The sequence below is a fragment of the Carcharodon carcharias genome, chromosome 12 (assembly GCF_017639515.1).
Source record: "Carcharodon carcharias isolate sCarCar2 chromosome 12, sCarCar2.pri, whole genome shotgun sequence".
NCBI lineage: Eukaryota > Metazoa > Chordata > Chondrichthyes > Lamniformes > Lamnidae > Carcharodon > Carcharodon carcharias.
In genome coordinates this window covers 17957150-17978973 of record NC_054478.1, presented here as the reverse complement: position 1 = coordinate 17978973, position 21824 = coordinate 17957150, and the positions used below count along the sequence as shown (strand labels likewise).

Genomic DNA, 21824 nt, shown 5'->3' with positions numbered 1-21824 from the left:
TTTCAAGTGGGCAGTTAAGAGTCTACCACTCTGCTTTGGGTTCTAGGGTCACAAAAAAGGCCAGATCAGATAAAAGTGGCAGATTTCCTCTCCTAAAGGGTATTAGTGAACCAGATGGTTTTTTCCCGACAATCCAGTAGCTTCATGTGAGTCAGCATTACTGAGACCAGCTATTTAATCCATATTTTATTTCATTAATAGAACTTAATTCCCCAGCTGCTATGCTGGGATTTGAACTCCTCTGGATTACCCGTCCAGGAACATTACCACAATGCTCCTGTTCCTGATACAATAGAACCTTAGCCAGATTCCTTTCCAAGAATCTAATAGTTGGAGGCAATCAATATTTAGCATTCTTTTCTGCTTGCTCTTTACATTGTTTTCCCTTCACCTCCAGTGATTTTCATGGAATTCCCTAATCGGAATATGTACTGAAAGTGAGGGAACTGAGAACAGTTCATGCTGGAGCACCCTATTATGTGGAAGGTTCATTCATCTCCTTCCCACCACTCTCATTCAGTAACCCCTCCCCCACGGCCCTCTGTTACTGACTGTATCACCACTGTTGTTAATCCAACTCGCCCACACCGTCACTCAGTTATCCCTCCTCCAGCGCCCTCTGTTACTGACTGTATCTCTACTCATGTTAATCTGGTTCCCTCACACCATCACTCAGTTAGCCCAGTGCCTGATGTTACTGACCGTGGGCTGGAATTTACAGCCCTCCGCCGGCGTGTTTGAAGGCAGGGGGGGTCTTGTAAAATTCAGCGTGCGGCTAGCTTGCTACCTTCCCACCTGCCCCCAACCCGACCTGTCTCCCACTTTATGGGGGACGGTGGTGACCTATTGATGCCCTTAAGGGCAGGAAATCTTCCATCCTTACCTGGTCTGGCCTACATGTGACTCCAGACCTACAGCAGTGCGGTTGACTCCTAAATGCCCTCTGAACAAGGGCAATTAGGGATGGGCAATAAATGCTGGCCTAGTCAGCGATGCCCACATCCCATGAATGAATGAATTAAATAAATAAATAAATAAAATTAAGGACCACTTGAGTGCCTCATCCCACCCTTAGTAGGGGAGACCCAGGGCGAGCAAGTAGCTCAGCAGCTGTTGTAGGTGGGATGGTGTCAGCGAAGGGGGTAGGGGGGGAAGCACCTATGGAGAGTCGCCTGTACCCATCAGAGGCACCACCCCCCAAGGTTACACTGGCCTCCCCACTTCCCCCAGCCCCCTCACCATGGATTTACTTTAAGCCTGCCTTCAATAAACCACTACCTCTTCGGGTTCTGGCTGTTGTCCCAGCAGTGGCCACACTCGGACCTGGTGCTGATGGAACCACAGAGATGCCGGACAATTGGATTGGCCGGCCGATCTCCAAGGCAGGACTTCCCCCACAGATGGGAGTGGAAGAGTGCGTGAATTATCAAGCTGTGCCATTAAGTTAAAGGTTTAATTTTTCTCACCAAAATGGCCAGTTGTTTACCTTTACTTCTAGTGCCCAGAAGAAAAGACACTCTGGCCGGGCTTCTTTCAAAAAAAAAACTCAAGAATGATGAATTTATTATAAAACAAAACTCCTTTTAAACAGGTTTCAAGAACCGGTTGACCCATGATTGTAATCTGGAAGCGTAACCAACTCACCCTTTTAAACCTCCCCAGCACGCGCGCGCGCTCATAGAAGAAACAGGGGGAGTCTCTGCAGAGTTGGGCGGATGGGAAAAGAAACTTCCTTAGAAAGAAAGAGAAATTAAAGTTCGCGGAGGTTCGATGCTGTCGGTCTGATGTTCCCTCGGGTGAAGATGTGGCGCCGGGACCAGTCGATGTCGGGAAGTTCACCAATGCTGCTCCAGCGTGGAGGAGAGTATAGCTGGACCAAATCTTCATCTCTCAGCCAGCAAGTCCAAAATTTTGCAAACTGCTCCCAGATGAGGATTTTCTGGCTACAGGTCGAGAGCCAAACACAGCTTCACGAAGCAGAGGGGGAGAGAGCGCTAGTCAGGGTAGACTTCTGTTCTCAGCCTTTCCCCAACAAGACTGAATTACCAAAACCACAGGTTCAAACTTAAGGTTTGCCTCTACCGTGTGATTGCCTTTTCTGTCTTCCAGCTTCATTTATTAAAGTGCTTTGCAGTTCAAAACAAACAGTCAACTCCTTCTCAAGTACCGTATAGATCAAGTGATTTCTTGGAAAAGGCCTGCTTGTTGACTGCCTCAAGGTAAAGTTATGGCCCTTTTTTTTTGAAAAAAACTCTCGGGCAGCCTCCAAATGTCTAAATACTGCAATGTCCTTCCATATTTTAAAAAGGAAAAATCCAGTTTAAAGAGATATGATTCTAAAAGCATGGTCTTTTGGATAAAAGTACATTCTGAAGATGAATTTTCGTTGTATTCGAGTAGCCACAGCATCTCGCTTACAGCAAAAACTTCTCTTCTGAAAGGCCTTGGGTGGCCGGTGACAATGTATGGCTGCGAAAGCGGGACCATCGAGAAGAGCGACGAGGCTCAAATAAGAGCGTTTGAAATGAAAGAACTCGGACGGATATTAATGTGTGTCAAGAGCGGCCAAGCAGACAAGATGAGTGGGTGCTCAAGAAAGCTGGCATTAAGAGGAACTTGTTTCAGGCAGTGATACCAAGGAAGGATCACATATTTTGGGACATTTGATGCGCACAGGAGGGCAGTGTTTGGAAAAAGAGGTGATGCAAGGCGAACGTGCAAGTGACGTGGATGGATAATATCAGAAGGTGCGCTGGCCTCTCTATGGGGCAGGCAGCAAGGGCAGCAGAGGATAGAAGTCAGTGGAGAAAGATTGTTCATAGTGCGGCCAACCCTCAGAATGAGGACGGATGAAAGATAAGACAAGGAATTCTGAAAAATCAGAGCAAAATTCAAGAGTGTTACAGTGTGATTTAAAAAGAGTTTGAATGTTAGTAAATTATCCTCAAAATCTTGGAATTTGCTCTTGCATGCAAAGCAGCACATAGCTTGAAAGATGAGTGGTGGAATTGGCCTCTTTCCATTTCCCAACCTCTTGCATGGAGGTTTGATTCAATTTATCCAGAGAGTGGTGAGAATGTGGAACCCACTACCACATGGAGTGATTGAGGTGGATGGTATAGATGCGTTTAAGAGGAAGCTGGATAAACATGAGGGAGAAAAGAATACAACGATATGTTGATGGGGTGAGATGAAGAGGTTTGGGAGGAGGCTCGTGTGAAGCATAAACACCAGCATGGAGCAGTTGGGCTGAATGGCCTGTTTCTGTGCTGTAAAATTTCCATGCAATTTATGTACCACTTAACATTTTTTTTTGTAGAAAGCAAACGGGAGGTTTATGACAAGTATGGAAAAGATGGATTAATTGGAGGAGGTAAGATGAAATGGCTTCCATTTTGTTTTTTGGCCTTTCATAGGATGTGGGTGTCATTCGCAAGGCCAACATTTGTTGCCCATCCCTAATTGCCCTTGAGGGCAGTTAAGAATCAAACACGTTGCTGGAGTCACATGTGGGCCAGACCAGGAAAGGATGGCAGATTTCCTTCCCTAAAGGACATTAGTGAACCAGATGGGTCTTTATGACGATCGATGGTACTTCAAGGAGATTAGCTTCATATTCCAGATTTTATTATGTTTGTTAATTGAATTTAAACTCTTCCAGCTGCCTTGGTGAGTTTTGAACCCGTGTACCCAGACCATTGGTCTGGGCCTCTGGATTACTAGTCCAGTGACATTACCACTACGGCCCATCTTCCCACTTCTCCACACAAAATTCTTTACTAAATAATTGGCAGCAAATTTGAACTCTATCCCTTAAAAGACTGTATATGCTGAGGAACAATGGAAGCTTTTAAGCCCAAGATTGATCGATTTTGGTTGGCTAATTGAGGTGTTTAAGATCATTAAAGGGTTTGATGGTGTAATTAAAATGAAACTGTTTCCTCTGGTGGGGGGGCATCTCGGCCCCAGTATTATCTTTCTCTAGTTTTTCTCTTGTGGACTAACCAAGTTCTGTAGAAGTTTAACGTAACCTCTGTGCTTCTGACTTCTATCATTTTAGGAATGGACTTCAATGTTTGGTTTGCTTTGCTAGAATGGTCTTATTAGTTTGGTCACTACTTTCAGTGACTTGTGTACCTATAATTAGTGATCTGTGCACTTTTTGACTTGAATATTTCAACATTTTTATTTCTAATAGGTGGCAGAGGCCCCAGCATGGACACAGAGTTTCCAGGATTTGTGTTCTCATTCCGTAGCCCTGATGAAGTATTTAGGGAATTCTTTGGTGGGCGAGATCCCTTTGCAGAGTTGTTTGGTGAGCATATGCTGCCTTTGTCTTTTTGCATTGCCTTATTCCTTGGCGGTTAAACTTCAAGGCCACTGTGTGATATCATTCATCTTCTCAAGGGTCCCCGCTGTGGGATGTATCTGATCCCAGGTTGAACTTCAGCTCAGTGAAAACACCACTGCCCATTTCCCAACTTGCAGCAAATCCCATTCATTCGCTGTGCTCGCTGACCTACACTAAGTCATCGCCGGGAGGTAGTTTTAAAATCTCACTCTTGTGTTCAAATCCCTTCATGGCCTCACTTCTCCCTACCTCTGTAACCTCCTCCAGCCCCACAATCCTCTGAGATCTCTGTGCTCAAACAAATCTGACCCAATGCAAAACCCCAATTTTCGTCACTCCACCCTTAGTCGCTGTGCCTTCAGACACCTAAGTCTCAAGCTCTGGAATTCCCTCCCTATTACCTCATTGCCTATCAATAATGATTTCCTCCTTTTAAGATGCTTCCCTGTGTCAGCTGTAGCTCAGTTGGTAGCACTCTTGCCTCTGAGTCACAAGGTTCCTGGTTCAAGTCCCACTCTAGGACTTGAGCACAAAAATCAAGGTTGACACTCCAGTGCCGTACTGGGGGAGTGCTGCACTATCAGAGGTGCCTTCTTTTGGATGAGAGGCCCCATTTGCCTACTTAGGTGGCTGTATAAGATCCCATAGTACGATTTCGAAGAAGAGCAGTGGAGTTATCCCTGGTGCCCTGGCCAATATTTACCCCTCAATCAACATCCCAAAAGAATAGATGCCCTGGGCAATATCGCATTGCTGTTTGCAGGAGCTTGCTGTGTGTAAAACTGGCTACCTACATTACAACAATGGCTACACTTCAGAAGCACTTCTTTGGCTGTAAAAGTTTTGAGATGTCCACTGGCTATGAAAACTCTCTATGTAAATGCAAGTCTCTTTTTAATATCTATCCCCTGTCCTAATGTCGCCTTATGTGGCCCAATGTTAAGTTTTGTTTGATTTACGCTTTAGTGATGCGTCATGGGATGTTTGTCCCTGAGGGTCGTGAGTCTGTGAAACTCTGCCTCCACCACTCTCCGGGGGAAGAGAGTCATTGAATATTTATAAGGCTGAATTAGATAGATTCTTGATTGACAAGGGTGTCAAAGGGTCTAGGGAGTAGGAAGCAAAGTAGAAGTCACAACCAGGCCAGCCATGATCTTACTGAATGGTGGAGCAGGCTCGAGGGGCTGAATGGCCTATACCTGCTGCTAATTCATTTGTTCGCATGAGTAACCTTAAAATATGAACCAAGCCACTCAAAGGTAACATCTGGAAGCACTTCTTACATCAAGAGTAGTGGAAATCTGGAACTTTCTCACCAAGAAAGGTGTGGATGCTGGAGTGCCAATTGAAACTTTCAAAGCTGGGATTGATAGATTATTGTTAGGTGAGGGTATTAAAGAATATGGAGCTAAGCTAGGTAATTGGAGTTGAGGTACAGGTCAGCTGCGATCTAGCTGAACCTTGGTCTGAAGGGTTTATTGCCCTACTCCTCCATGTTCTTTTTTATAAAGCAAAAAAAACTCTTGCATTTCTGTAGCACCTTACATGATGTCCCAAATCTCTTCACACCCAATGAAGTGACACACTGAAACTGGATTTCTCACAGCCCCAGGCTGAAGCTTCAGAGGAACTTGGAGGCGGTTTTGCCCCCAGGCAAGCAGTGTGCAGGCTTATTGGCACATGGACACACCCTGACGCCCATGAACCAAACTCCAGGCTATCGGGCGGAAAACTCCACTGCCTTGTGGATACCTTGGGAGAGTTGAAAGTTAAGGGAGTAAAACTGGACAAAAGAGTCTAGAGTAGAGCCCAAAGGGGGACTGATGTCTAAATATGTCATCTTTCCAACAACTCCTGCTACTAAGTAGTGCTTTGCGTTCCTTTGGATTAAACTGGGGAGGTTGTGAGGTGGACTCTGATGTTTGGACAGCCCAGGGTCTCCATAGATTTTTCCCAGGCTTGCCTCCTGGAGCGGACACTCCAGTTTTGCTGCAGATTATTAACACAACACGGTGGGGGTGGGGGGGCAGCAGTTATGAGTAATAAGCCCAACTCAATTGGCATAGAGAACGGGAGCTATGGGCTGTCTCTGACAGTAGCGGGAATATCATGTCCCACTGGTCAGTCATTGCCCACCTAAAGTTGGGCAGCCCCTGAATAGTAAGGTGCTGACCTGCCACAGTCCATTTGCTTCAATGAGTGCTTGGAGCTTAGCGTCTCTGCTCAACATACGGACGGAATCAATTGCACCCGGCAACCAAACAAAACAAATGAAAAGAAAGAAGGTGCAAATCTTCGATTGGCAAGCTGGAATGTCAGGACCCTATGCGTGGGATTGACAGACGACTCACTGGTCGACAATGTGTGCAAAGTGGCTGTGACGGACATGGAACTTGACAGGTTGAGCATAGACATAGCATCCCTACAAGAGACCAGGCTCGCTGAGAGCGAATCATTGAAAGAAAAACATCTGGAAGGGGATGAGTTCAGATAAAACTTGTGAACAGGGTGTAGGCTTCACCGTAAGGAACTCACTACTCTTGATGATGGAACCCCCCCCCACCCCGCCCCCATCACCACCCCACTTCCCCACCGCCACCATATGAATGGTTCCAGATGTGTTCTCTTCATCTGCCTCTTAACACCAGCAAGGCTGATTAACCTCATGAGTGTCTATGCTCCAACGCTGTGCCCCACTACTGAGGCAAAAGACCTGTACTCATGGGGAACTTAACACTGTTATCAGCAGATTCTCTAAATCAGAACATTTTTACCTATTGGGGGATTTCAACGCAGGACTGGGCATGGACCATGAGGCATGACCCGCCAGCATCAGTCATGATGGGAAAGATAAATGAGAACAGACAGAGACTGCATGAGCTTTGCTGCTATCACAGGCTTAACTAACACCTTCTTTCAGAACAAACCTTGCACAAGATGTCCTGCAGACATCCAAGATCAGGGCTTTGGCACCAGCTGGATCTGATCATTGCCAGACGTGACTCTCTGAACAGCATTCACAACACACGCAGCTACCTCAGTGCTGACTGTGATGCAGATCATTCCCTGGTGTGCACCAGGGTACAACTGCCTAAATAGCCAAGTGGTTATGGTACTGGGCTTGTAACCCCAAGATCAAGAGTTCACATCTCACAATGGCAAACTATGAAACAATGTAACTTCATCTGAATAGGAACAGATGGACACGTGTTTGTACTCGAAAGAGTTACCTTTGCTTGGCTTAAATAGCCAAGTGGTTATGGTACTGGGTTTGTAACCCCAAGATCAAGAGTTCAAATCTCACAATGGCAAACTATGAAACAATGTAACTTCATCTGAAACAGAGAGAGGGTTAGGATGCAACCCTTGAAGTTTTTTTTCATTCAGAGCAGCAATGCTGTCCTTGTATCAATGTCAGCTATACAGGATTTCCAACAGGTCTGTGACTCAATTGAACAGGCACTCTCTGGCATTCCCACACAGGGTGCAGAAGCAAAGTGGTACATTTTTTTTTGAAAAAAATATCTGGAAGAACATTACAAAACATTTCTAAATCACCATCACAAAAAGTGCAATCTGATTCAACTTTTACACATGGATCACAAGGTGCTTCAATACAATCAATGAATATTACAATAATTTCAATGTGCTCATTACAGACAGTCAGGCAACTCCAATGCCATTGCACTATCAACATATATCATGTTGCACTCTGACATGTGTTTCAGTACAATTATAATACTATTAGTATTCAATGCATACATTCATTGTGAGCTATACAGCCCGAGGGGCCTATACCTTTCCCAGCCGCTCGGTGCACTATGGCAGAAAGGTCTTAGACCCATTGTGCCTTTGCAGCAGCTGCCCCAAGCTTTAGTGCATGCCTCAGCACGTAGTCCTGGACCTTGGAATGTGCCCGTCTGCAATACTCGGTCGGGGACAACTGTTTGCACTGGAAGACCAACAAGTTTCGGGCAGATCAAAGAGCGTCTTTCACCGAGTTGATGATCCTCCAGCTGCATTTGATGTTTGCCTCGGTGTGTGTCGCTGTGAATGTATGTATGCATTGAATACTAATAGTATTATACTTGTATTGAAACACATGTCAGAGTGCAACATGATATATGTTGATAGTGTAATGGTATTGGAGTTGCCTGGTAACAGCCCATAGAGCACAGAGTCCTGTGTCACCGCGCTGCTCAAGATGAATCACGACAGAAACCACTACATTTCTCTCCAGACCTTCTTTGCAAAGGCACAATCCACAAGGAGGTGAATGACGGTCTCGTCCCCACCACAGCCACCTTGAGGGCAACATGCAGAGGGGGTGAGACTCCTGGTGTGTTGGAAGGATCTGACGGGGAGGGCCTTTCTCACCACCAGCCAAGCTACATCTTGGTGCTTGTTGGTAAGTTCTGGTGATGAGGCATTCTGCCAAATGACAGGATCCACCATCTCTTTTTCCTTCAAACGTTATGTGCCGACCACTGCCTGATGGACTTGTGGTCAAAGGTGTTCCTCTGCATAAATTTTTCCACAAGGGACAGGTGGTACGGCATGGTCCAACTACTTGGAGTGTTCCGCGGCAGCGTGGCCAGACGCATCCTTCACAACACCGGGGGACAGGTAGAGCCTCAGCACCTAGTGACACTTGGTGTTTGCGTATCGAGGGTCTACGCACAGCTAGATGTGGCCATCAGAATGAGCACATTTTTTTCCCCCCTTATCTAGAGGCTTGTACATCGCGTCCCTGCAGACACGATCCATTTTCGACCTCCAGATAAAGCGAAAGATGTCTCGGGTCATCGCCATCGCACAGGAGTGAGGAATGGGCCAGACCTGTGCCACGAACAGCGACAGCGAGAGTGCCTCACACCTGATGACCAGGTTCTTACATGCAATGGAGAGGGAGCGTCGCTCCCACATGCCCAGTTTTCTTTGCACCATAGACACTCGCTCCTTCCAGTTTCTAACGCGTGCCCCGGTCCCTCCGAGCCACATCCCCAGCATCTTCAGGGCGTCAGCCCTGACGGTGAAGGAGACAAAGGATCGGAAGTGGAACACACTTCGAGACACTGTATATAAAACCACATTTGCAACATACAGGAAGCAAAAGTGGAAAAATGCTGTCTGGTTCGAGTCTAACATCACAGTGATGGAACCTGTCAGTGAAGCCAAGCAGCCTACTCTCATTAATGACGAGAGATCCAAACGAGAGGACTTTGAATGCAATAAGAGCTGATTAGTGTAAAGTCCAACAGACTGCTCAGTGGTGTGCCAATGATTACTGGCTACAACTTCGCCAGACTATCCAGATGTCCTTGACACTGGGAATGCCAGGGGCATGTATGAAGGGATCGAAAAGACAACGGGTCCATCAGCAAAGAAAATGGCTCCATTGAAAACAAAGGTGGAGGAGGTCATCGCCGCCTGCAATAAACAATTGGAGAGGTGGGTGGAACACTACCTTGAGTTGTACTCTAGGGAGAACACTGTCACCAAAGAAGCTTCAGACACCATAGAAAGCCTGCCTGCGATGGCAGAGCTGGATGTCGAACCCATAGTGGAGGAGGTTAGCAAAGCTATTGACTCGCTTGCCATGGGCAAAGCTCCCTGTGTCGATACTGTACTGCCTGAACTCATCAAGCACGGGAAACCAGCACCCCTGCAGCATCTGCACAAACTTCTGTCTCTGCTGGAGGGAGGGGGCAGCATCCCAGGATGTGTGTGATGCAAAGATTGTGACTCTGTACAAGAACAACAGCAACTGCAACTATCAAGGCCTTTCCCTGCTGAGCATCATGTGAAAAGTATTTGCCTGCGTTGTCCTTGACAGACTGCAGACCCTGGTTGAACGCACCCATCCTGAATCCCAGTGTGGTTTCAGAACTGGAAGATCTACAATTGATCTGATCTTCTCAGCACAGCAGCTGAACAGGAACAAGGAAGACCATAAGATGTAGGAGCAGAAGTAGGTCATTCAGCCCATGGAATCTGCTCCGCCATTCAATGAGATCATGGCTGATCTGACAATCCTCAACTTCACGTTCCTGCCTTTTCCCCATAACCCTTGATTCCCTTACTGATTAAAAATGTCTATCTCAGCCTTGAATATACTTAACAACTCAGCCTCCACAGCCCTCTGCGGTAAAGAATTCCACAGATTCACTACCCTCTGAGAGAAGAATTTCCTCCTCATCATTGTTTAAAATGGACAGCCCCTTACTGAGATTATGCCCTCTGGTCCTAGACTCTCCCGCAAGGGGAAACAACCTCTCAGCATCTATCCTGTCAAGCCCCCTAAGAATCTTATATGTTTCAATAAGGTCGCCTCTCATTCTTCTTAATTCCAATGGGTACAGACCCAACCTACTCAAACCCACCTTATAAGAAGATCTCTCCATCCCCGGGATCAACTTAGTGAACCTTCTCTGGACTGCCTCCAATGCCAGTATATCTTTCCTTGGATAAAGGGACCAAAATTGTTCACAGTATTCTAGGTGTGGTCTAACTAGTGCCTTGTATAATTTTAGCAAGACTTCCCTATTTTTATAGTCCATTCCCTTTAAAATAAAGGCCAACATTCCATTTGCCTTCCCTATTACCTGCTGAACTTGTACATTAGCTTTTTGGGATTCATGCACGAGGACTCCCAAATCCCTCTGTGCTGCAGCTTTCTTCAGTCTTTCTCCATTTAAATAATATGCAGCTCTTCTATTCTTCCTGCCAAAGTGCATAACCTCACATTTCCCCACATTATATTCCATCTGCCACTATTTATTGTCTTCACTGATCTCACCAAGGCATTTGACCACGTGAGCAGAGGCAGCCTGTTTAAGCTGCTGGAGGTAATTGGCTGTCTGCTGAAGCTGCTCAATGTGATCTCCTCTTTCCATGACAACATGATGAGTAAGGCTATGGGTCAGCTACAACGGGACAACATTGGAACCCTTTGAGATCCCCAGTGGGATCAAAGAGAGTTGTGATCTGGCACCGACACTCTTTGGCATATCCTTCTCTTTGCTGCTTGTAATATGTCTTCAGGTCATCTACCGAGGGTGTTTACTTACATACCAGAGCTGACGGAAAACTGTTTAGCCTTGCTCGCCTGAGATCCGAGACACAGGCGCACCAAGTCCTCATCAGGAATTTGCTCGATGCTGATGATGCGACACTAACCTTCCACACTGAGGAACAGCTACAGCGGCAAATGAACAGACTCTCTCACATCAGTAAAGAGTTTGGTTTGATCATCAGCATCAGGAAGACAAATGTCATGGTCCAGGATGTTGCCATTCTGTTATCCATCAGCATTGACAATGTGGTGCTGGAGGTGTTGATAGCTTCACATATCTGGGCTCCACAATCGCCAGCAATCTGTCACTTGATGCTGAAATCAACACACGCATCACAAAAGCTGCAGCTGTTCTGTCCAATCTGAGTGAGAATGTGAGGAACAACAGCAACCTGACTGAGAACACCAAACTGTGAGTCTACCAAGCCTGTGTCCTCAGCGCACTCCTCTACAGTGCTGAAACCGGGACAACGTGTGCTAGAAAGAAGAAAAGACTGAACAGTTTCCACCTTCGCTGTCTCAGAGGTATCTTCTGTATCTCTTGGCAGGACAAGATCACCGACTCAGAGTTCCTGGAGCATGCCAACTCCTTCATCATAAGCCCATTGCTAAGCCAACAATGTCCGCACTAGTATTGGTCACTGGGTCATGACCTCCTGGATGTCCATACCTCTGCTACATGGACACCTTCAAGTGAGATCTGAAAATGGTGGATATGGTCACTGCTAACAGGGGGACAGTCGCTGACGGCCCTGACCTCTGGAGTCTGACTGTTTGCAAGGACTTTGGAAGAGATGAGCAGAAATGAATGTTAGGGCTAGAGTTGGGACATCCAGGGTGAAACTAGGAGCATTTTTTCACACAGAACATAGTTAATACCTAGACATTCGTGGGGGTGGGAGGGCAATTAAAATTTGTGATAGATTTTTATTTATTCAGAGTATCCAGGGACATGGAACAAAGGTGGGCAAATGGAGTTGAGATGCAGATCAACCATGATCTGACTGAATGGTGGAATAGGCTTGAGGGGTATTAGTAAGGTTTACATTAATGCAAATATTTCTGTTTTTCTCTCAGTTTTGGGATCATTTTCTTGTTTGACGTTAATAAATTGATAGCCGATCCTGTTCTCCCGATTTATTTTATCTGTAGATGACTTTGGTCCATTTTCTGAAGTTGGAGGGCTTGACCGATCCCGGAGAGGACCCGGATCCTTCTTTTCATTTTCTTTTCCTACTGGATCAGGTATGTTGGAAATGGGAAATATTTGTTCAGTTAACTGTGTGCAGGTAGAGTCATAGGGTAGGATTTATGACCTCCTGGGGTTGGTCGGTGGTGAGTGGGATGGGGGTGGCCTGTAAATTTGGTGGTGCCATGGCTGCCATTTTCAGTGCCTGCCTGCCCTGCTGCAATTTTACCCATGGCAGGAGAGGCATCAGTGCCAATTGGGGCCCATAAGTAGCCAACTTAAGGGCCTCTTTCAACTGTTGCTGGGATTTTAGCCATGGTGTGCAGAGACCAGTGCCAAGTGAAGCCCAGCAGCTTTCACTACTTGAGCTGGTGGCAGGCCAGGAGGGGGTAACTCCTTTATGGACCCCCTGTGCGCATTGAAGACCCTGTCCCAAGGTTTCCCCACCTCCTCTTTCCCTTCCTTCCATACCCCCCACCTTCCTAGTGCACCCTGGCCCCCAAACCCATCCTCGCACCCCATTTTCTGGGGCCTGACCCTGCTGAGACCCTTCTCCAACCCTTCACCTCAAGAGTCCATCCAATGGAATGGAATGGACGATGATTAAATGAATCGATAGGGTTGATAGAGAAAAAACTCCAACGCTCAGCGAAGAATGACTAAAAGATTAGTAAGGAGGGAAAAATTAGAGTGCAAGAGAAAGCTGGCTAGAAATATAAAGGCAGATAGTAGGAGTTTCTATAGATATTAAAATAAAATAACAAAGTGAGCGTTCGTCCTATGGAAAGTGAGTCTGGGGTGTTAATAATGGAAAGTAAGGAGATGGCATATAAATTGAATGGGCATTTTGCATCGATCTTCACCAAAGAAGATACAGGAATCGCTGTAAATCAGGAATTGAAAGGAAGGGAGGAACTCACGAAAATCGCTATCACCAGGGGAGCGGTACTTAGCAAATTGTCACTTGGTAATACGGAACTTGAGTATTGCTGAAAAAAGAGACATGTCAAAGCTTTGTGGCTTGTACTCATCAGGAAAACAACAATTTATACTGTATGTGAAGAGAGTGCTGATTGATTGGCAGAGGCATTGCCATGTAGGATGCACCAGTAATCCTGAGGAACGGGCAAGGTACAGACCATACCCAACCAAGCCCATGCTTGCAAAACTCAAAACACAGTGTCCAGCATTAGGTGTGATTTCACGATTGGGTGGCATTTGTTAAATAATCCTCGTTGTGCTAAGAATTACACTGACAACCAATTTAAGATTGTCAGTCGGCTTGCAGTGTGGCGCATCTGCGTGTACCGGAAGCTACATATATTAATACACGAGGCCCTGATCTTTTTAGACAGAAAGAACATGTACATGAAGCAGTCCATGTCCAAATGCAGCAAGACCTGGACAATATCCAGGCTTGGGCTGACAAGTGGGAAGTAACATTTGCACTCCAAGTGTCAGGCAATGACCAACAAGAGATAATCTAACCAACACCCCTTGATGTTCAATGGCATTACCATCGCTGAATCCCCCGCTATCAACATCCTGGGGGTTACCATTGACCAGAAACTGAACTGGACTAGCCATATAAATACTGTGGCTATAAGAGCAGGTCAGAGGCTAGGAATTGTGTGATGAGTTACTCACCTTCTTACTAACCAAAGCCTGTGCACCATCTACAATGCACTCTCTTCCTGAAAAGGCAGTGGACGCAGAGTCTTTGAATATTTTTAACGCAGAGGTGGATGGTTGCTTAATGGTAGTGAAAGGCTATCAGGGGTAGGTAGAATGTGAAGTTGAGGTTAAAATTAAATCAGCCATGATCTTATTGAACGGTGCAGTAGGCTTGAGGGGCTGAATGGACTACTCTGCTGCTCCTAATTTGTATGCTCGTGTGTAACAAGGGAACATAACCCTTAAAATTGGAGACAGGCTATTCAGGTGGATCTTTTAGGAGATGAGGATATTATGGATTAAAGAACGAAGATGAGAGTAGATGGAATTGAAATCGAGATCATCCATGATCTCATTGAACAGGTTCAAGGGGTTGAATGGCTGCCCCAGTTCTCCTGTTCCTTTAACTTCATCATTAAGCTGTTCTATGGGCTTTAGCCTTTTCATTGTTCGAATCCCTCTTCGATTCCAGCCTCTAACAAATGCTCTTTGCCGTCAGCAGACTTCTCTTCATTTTCTGCAAACGTCGGCGGGAGTGGCGTGGGGAGTTTCCGATCAGTGTCGACCTCCACGAAGCTGGTTAATGGAAAACGTGTCACCACCAAAAAGTGAGTAACTGGGAGGAGATTCAGAGAATCGCAATAATTTGCTGCTAGTATTGTCAGGTTGGCCATCTTAACAAGAGGCTCTGGTGGGTACCACAGTGGAGTTGTGGTAAGGTGGGCTGGGAGGGTACGGAGGGGGTTGTCACTTATGAGGATTACTATTGCAGCGACACATGATCAACAGGGTAAGACTATTACGGTCTAATCCCAGCTCACATTTGCTATTAGTGTGTGAATTTAAAGTCAATTACAGCATAGAAGGAGGCAAGTTGGCCCATCGAGCCCATGCCACTTGAGAAATTCTGCTTCGCATTGGTGGGAAGAGCGACATTGCAGGATCAAAAGATGACTATGAATTCTTGGTTGCCGAGGAGCCAGTTATCCCCATGACAATTTTTCTGGCACCCCCTATTTAAAAGCCAGAATATCAGAAGGATTGTTGAGAGATCCCAGAATTCGCAGTCTCTGTTCTTAGCTGCTAAAACTGTAAAAAAAAAAAAGACATTTATTATGAGGCATCTTTCACAATCTCGGGGCACCTCAAAGTGTTTGACAGCCAATGAAGTACTTTTGAGGTGTAGTCACTGATGTACTGAGGAAACATGGAGCCAATCTGCTGACAGCAAGCTCCAACAAACAGCAATGAGATAATGACCAGATAATCTCTTTAAGTAATGTTGGTTGAGTGACAAATATTGGGCAGGGCCATCAAAAATTCCTCTACTCAATTTTATCATTGTGGCGAGAGAGAGCAGGCATAACCTCGGTTCAACATCCTATCCGAAAGACGGCACCTCAGACAGTGCAGCATTCTCTCAGGACTGCACTGGGAGCATCAGCTAGGTTTATGTGCACATACTTCTGTAGTGGGGATTGAACATGCAATCTTTTGACTCAAATCAGTGTTTAGAAGGAGCTTCACTCTGCGTCTAACCCTGTGGGGTACCTGCCCTGGGAGAGAGAGCTTGCTGATGGCAGATTGGCTCCATGTTTCCTCAGTACATCAGTGACTACACCTCAAAAGTACTTCATTGGCTGTAAAACACTTTGAGGCGCCCCGAGATTGTGAAAGATGCTTCATAATAAATGTCTTTCTTTACAGTTTTAGCAGCTAAGAACAGAGACTGAGAATTCTGGGCTCTCAACAATCCTTCTGATATTCTGGCTTTTAAGTAGTTGTAGAGGGAGCTTTACTCTGTATCTAACCCTGTCCTGTACCTGTCCTGGGAGTGTTTGATGGGGACAGTGTAGAGGGAGCTTTACTCTGTATCTAACCCCGTCCTGTACCTGTCCTGGGAGTGTTTGATGGGGACAATGTAGAGGGAGCTTTACTCTGTATCTAACCCCGTCCTGTACCTGTCCTGGGAGTGTTTGATGGGGACAGTGTAGAGGGAGCTTTACTCTGTATCTAACCCTGTGCTGTACCTGTCCTGGGAGTGTTTGATGTGGACAGTGTAGAGGGAGCTTTACTCTGTATCTAACCCCGTGCTGTACCTGTCCTGGGAGTGTTTGATGGGGACAGTGTAGAGGGAGCTTTACTCTGTATCTAACGCTGTGCTGTACCTGTCCTGGGAGTGTTTGATGGGGACAGTGTAGAGGGAGCTTTACTCTGTATCTAACCCCGTCCTGTACCTGTCCTGGGAGTGTTTGATGGGGACAGTGTAGAGGGAGCTTTACTCTGTATCTAACCCCGTGCTGTACCTGTCCTGGGAGTGTTTGATGGGGACAGTATGGAGGAAACTTTACTCTGTGTCTAACCCTGTGCTGTACCTGTCCTGGGAGTGTTTGATGGGGACAGTGTAGCAGGAGCTTTACTCTGTATCTAACCCCATGCTGTACCTGCCTTGGGAGTGTTTGATGGGGACAGTGTAGAGGGAGCTTTACTCTGTATCTAACCCTGTGCTGTACCTGTCCTGGGAGTGTTTGCTGGGGACAGTATGGAGGAAACTTTACTCTGTGTCTAACCCTGTGCTGTACCTGTCCTGGGAGTGTTTGATGGGGACAAGGTAGCGGGAGCTTTACTCTGTATCTAAACCCTGTGCTGTACCTGTCCTGGGAGTGTTTGATGGAGACGGTGTAGAGGGAGCTTTACTCTGTATCTAACCCCGTGCTGTACCTGTCTTGGGAGTGTTTGATAGGGACAGTGTAGAGGGAGCTTTACTCTGTATCTAATCCCTTGCCCTGTGAGTGGTTTTTCACATTCCCACCTTTGTCAAAATATGACCTATGTTTTTTTGCCCCTAGGATTGTGGAGAATGGTGAAGAGAGGGTGGAAATCGAGGAAGACGGGCAGCTGAAGTCAGTCCGAATAAACGGTAAGCGAGATAGGAGGGCCAGGAGAGACTAGGCCACACGCAGTGAACTCGACAGCAGCTGCAGGGTATCCTGGGGAGCAACTAGCGAAGAGATCAGTGGGAAGCAAATGGCAACGAGACAGGAAGGATAGAACACGCCAGTGATTAAAAACTTTGACTAGAGGCATTCAGCACTGCTTGCAAGAATCCAGAATAAATATATTGTAGAAATAAAGAAGATCTTCCCTTGCCCATCCCATTCCTGCCCCAGTCTTGTTTATTCTCGATAGATACAGCTAGTCTTAGAACTAGTATGCTGGTAGGCTGTGAGCTCCATTTTCATTATACTTGATGGTCAAACTGGTCTGAGGAGGTGGCATGTGGCCAACTCCTGGTGACCCAGTGTAGGCTGAATCTGGATGATGGCCTGACAAACAAGCAGGGCACCTGCTTTAGGCCTACAGAGGAGCCAGGCCATGAAGATCTAATGATGTCACTAAAGATAATTGCACGACAAGATAGTTTTGTAAAAGTGCTCATAGAATCATAGAATGATACAGTACAAAATGGGGCTCTTTGGTCCATTGTGCTGGTACCACCTCTTTGATCCATTGTGCTAGTATCACCTCTTTGAAAGAGCCATCCAATTAATCTCGCTCCCTCCACTCTTGTTTTTTATTTGCTCGTGTGATGTGGGCATCACTGGTATTCTATTGCCCTTTAGAAGATGGCTACAGCCCCTGTGGTGTGGGTACACCCACAATGCTGTTAGGGAGAGAGTTCCAGGATTTTGACCCAGCGACAGTGAAGGAACGGCGATATATTTCCAAGTCAGGATGGTGTGTGACTTGGAAGGGAGCTTGCAGATGGTGGTGTTGCTATGCATCTGCTGCCCTTGTCCTTCTAGGTGATAGAAGTTGCAGGTTTGGAAGGTGCTCCAGAATTCCCAGCCTCTGACCCGCTCTTGTAGCCACAGTGGCTGGTGCAGTTAAGATTTTGATAAATAGCGTCCCCCAGAATGTTGATGATGGGGAATTCAGCGATGGTAATGCCATTGAATGTCATGGGGACTTGGTTAGACTCTCTCTTGTTTAGGATGGTCATTGCCTGCCAGTTGTGGTGCAGATCTTATTTGTAAGAGTCCAAGCCGGAATATTGCCCAGATCTTGCTGCATGCAGGCACAGACTGCCTCAGTACCTGAGGAGTTGCCCATGGAATTGAACAGAGAACATCCCCACATCTAACCTTAAATTGGAAGGGATGGTCACTGATGAAGCAGCTGAAGATGGTTGGGCCTAGGATACTACCCTAAGGAACTCCTGCAGCAGTTTCATGAGAGTAAGATTATTGCCCTCTGACAGCTGCAATCATCATCCTTTGTGCTCAGCGTGACTCCAGCCAATCTCCTTCCTTCAAAATAGTGCCAGGGGATCTTTTTTGTCCATGTGGGGGGGCAGATGGTGCCTTGGTGTAACATTTCATCTAAAAGACAGAACCTCCAACAGTAAAACCCAACTTATTCACTAATGACTTTAGTGAAGGAAGCCTGCCGTCCTTCCTGGCCTGAGCTTATTTGTGACTTCAGTTTCATACCAAGATGGTTGACTCTTAACCACCTTTTGAAGTGGTCTAGCAAATTGGATCAAACCATTACCAAGAATAAAACTGGACGAATCACTTGACTTGGCCTGGGTGTCGATCGACTCGGGGCACGCCTAGCAAAATGATCTTCCCTGACATCTGGGAACCGGTGCAACAGTTGGGGAGTACTGCCCCAAAGACTGCTGAAGCAACAGCCTAACGTAAGCGCTATCCCCGTGGCTGACTCCCCCTGTCAACATCAGTGGCTCACCAGTAGATTAAAACCACCAGAGCTGCAGGACACACAGTGGTGCGCAGACGGGAGTGAGAGATGAAGTGCGGGCTTCTGAAACGCGTGCATAGAATTTAATTGAAGGTAAAACTATGGATGAGATTGTATCATGTAACAAATAACTGTTATAAAGCTCCAATTCCATGGTGAAGACTCTTCTGACTGACTGAAGGGTAACCTCTAATAACTCAACAGTTGATTAAGGAAATCTATGAGTGTATGGTTTCCTACAACGGAAAGGAGGGGCAAAAATGGCAGCTCAACATCCCTGGATATAGCATTTTCAGGCAGGATAGAGAGGGGGATAAAAAAGGGGCAGGGGGTGTAGTAATATTGGCTAAAGAAACAATTACAGCTGTGAGGAGGGATGATAGGCCTTATGGGTTGAGCTGAGCAATAAAAATGGGGCAGTCACGTTGCTAGGAGTGTACTATAGACCCCCAAATAGTGGAAGGGATTTAGAAGAGCAAATATGTAGACAGATTTCTGAGTGCAAAAACAATAGGGCAGTAATCGTTGGGGACTTCAACTACCCTAATATCAGTTGGGATAGGAACAGTGTGAAGGGCGGAGAGGGCACAAAATTCTTGAACTGCATTCAAGAGAACTTTTTCAGCCAGTACGTTACTAGCCCAACAAGAGGGGGCGCAACTCTCGATTTAGTCTTAGAAAATGAAGCTGGGCAATTGGATGAAGTAGCAGTGGGAGACCATTTTGGAGATAGTGACCATTATATAGTTAGATTTAACATCGCTATGGAAAAGGACAAAGATAGAACAGCAGTAAAAGTTCTAAATTGGGGGAAGACAGACAAAGCTGAGAGGTGAACTGACGAAAGTGGACTTGATACAGCTACTAGATGGGAAAACAGAGTCAAATCAAGCATACAGAGTAAGATGAAGCAGAAAAAGAAAGCTTATGACAGCTACAAAAAGCTTAATGCTATAGAAAGCGATTTTTAAAAATATATTAGTTCATGGGATAGGGGTTTCACTGTCTAGGCCAGCATTTATTGAGCATCCCTAATTCCCCTTGAGAACTGAGTGGCTTGTTAGACAGTTTCAGAGTCAACCACATTGCTGTGGGTCTGGAGTCTCATGTAGGCCAGACCAGGTAAGGATAGCAGATTTCCCTCCCTAAGGGACTTTAGTGAATCTGATGGGTTTTACAGCAATGGTTTCATGGTCATCATTGGCTTTTAATTCCAGAATTCAAATTACACCTGCCATGGTGGGATTCGAACCTGAATCCGCAGAGCATTACCCTGGGTCTCTGGATTACTAGCCCAGTGACAATACCACTAAAATGAAATTAGGAAAGCAAAGAGAGGATACAAAAAAAATATTGGCAGGTAAAATCAAAGAAAATCCTAAGATGTTTTACCAGGACATTAAGAGCAAGAGAATAACTAAGGAAAGGGTAGGGCCTATCAGAGATGTACATGGATACTTGTGCATTGATGCTGAAGATGTGGACAGGGTTCTCAGTGAGCACTTTGTCTCTGTCTACACTAAGGAGAGGGATAAAGCAGACATTCCACTTAAAGAGGAGGAGCGTGAAATATTAAATACAATAAGGCAGGTACAATAGGCAATGAATTCCAGATGCCCACCACCCTTTGGGTGAAAAAAATTTTTCCTCATGTCTCCTCTAATCCTTCTACCAACCACCTTAACTCTGCCCCCTGGTAATTGACCTCTCAGCTAAACAGATTGCTCTGGAGAGAGAGGGTACAGAGGAGATTTACAAGAACGTTGCCAGGACTGGAAAATTGCAGCTGTGAAGAAAGATTGGATAGGCTAGGATCATTTTCCTTACACCAGAGGAGGCTGAGGGGTGACCTAATTGAGATGTACAAAATTATGAGGGACCTAGATAAGGTAGACAGGAAAGACCTGTTTCCCATAGCTGAGGGGTCAATTACCAGGGGGAGCATAGATTTAAGGTGATTGGTAGAAGAGTTAGAGGAAAAACTTTTTCACCCAGAGGATGGTGGGTGTCTGGAATTCACTGCCTAAATTGGTGGTTGAGGCTGAAATGCGCAACTCATTTAAAAGGTACGTGGCACTTGAATTGCTGTAACTTGAAAGACTACAGACCAGGTGCTGGCAAGTGGGATTAAAAATGAGCAGCTAATTTCTTCTTTTCTCTTTTTTTTTGGCCGACACAGACACGATGGGCTGAATGGCCTCCTTCTGTGCCATAACGTCTCTATGGTTCTATGGTGATGCTTGCCCACACTCTTTCCCCCAACCTATGCTGTTAAGAGTGGCTTCTACCTAAATTGTAAATCCTCAACCCTGAATGTTTTGGGTATTCATCCCTCGTGCATCCTCTATCTTTTTCCTACCATTGGTGGCCGTGCCTTCACCTGTCCAGGTCATAAACTTTGAAAATTCCCTCCCTAACCCTCTTCCCTCCTTACCCAGCCCTTCTCCTTTAAGATCCTCCTTAAAACTTAACTCTTTGACCAAGCATTTGACCACGTATCCTAATATCTCATGAATGGTTTGGTATCAAATGTTGTCTGGTTTATAAAAGAACATGAGAAATGGGAGCAGGAGTAGGCCATACAGCCCCTCAAGCCTGTTCCATCATTAACTAGGATCATGGCTGAACTTCTGCATCAACTCCACTTTCCCACACTAGCCCCAAAGTCCCTTGATTCCATTGATGCCTGAAAATCTATTGGCCTGTCTTGGACATACTCAACAATTGATTGTCCACAGCTCTCTGGTGTAGAGAATTCCAAAGATTCTCAA

The 21824-nt window shown here is 45.9% G+C and overlaps 1 protein-coding gene across 4 annotated transcripts in view; it reads left to right on the top strand.

The window, feature by feature from the left end:
• The window catches only part of dnajb2 (DnaJ heat shock protein family (Hsp40) member B2), a 54040-nt gene that overhangs the window by 24920 nt on the left and 7296 nt on the right, over positions 1 to 21824 (top strand). For 3 of the 4 annotated variants that reach the window (XM_041201208.1, XM_041201207.1, XM_041201205.1), the window contains exons 4-8: positions 3320 to 3373; positions 4199 to 4315; positions 12579 to 12671; positions 14792 to 14897; positions 17139 to 17209. In XM_041201208.1, the coding sequence (XP_041057142.1) occupies positions 3320 to 3373; positions 4199 to 4315; positions 12579 to 12671; positions 14792 to 14897; positions 17139 to 17209 (441 nt within the window). The remainder of the gene's footprint in view (positions 1 to 3319; positions 3374 to 4198; positions 4316 to 12578; positions 12672 to 14791; positions 14898 to 17138; positions 17210 to 21824) is intronic. The other variant, XM_041201206.1, reaches the window with a different exon arrangement.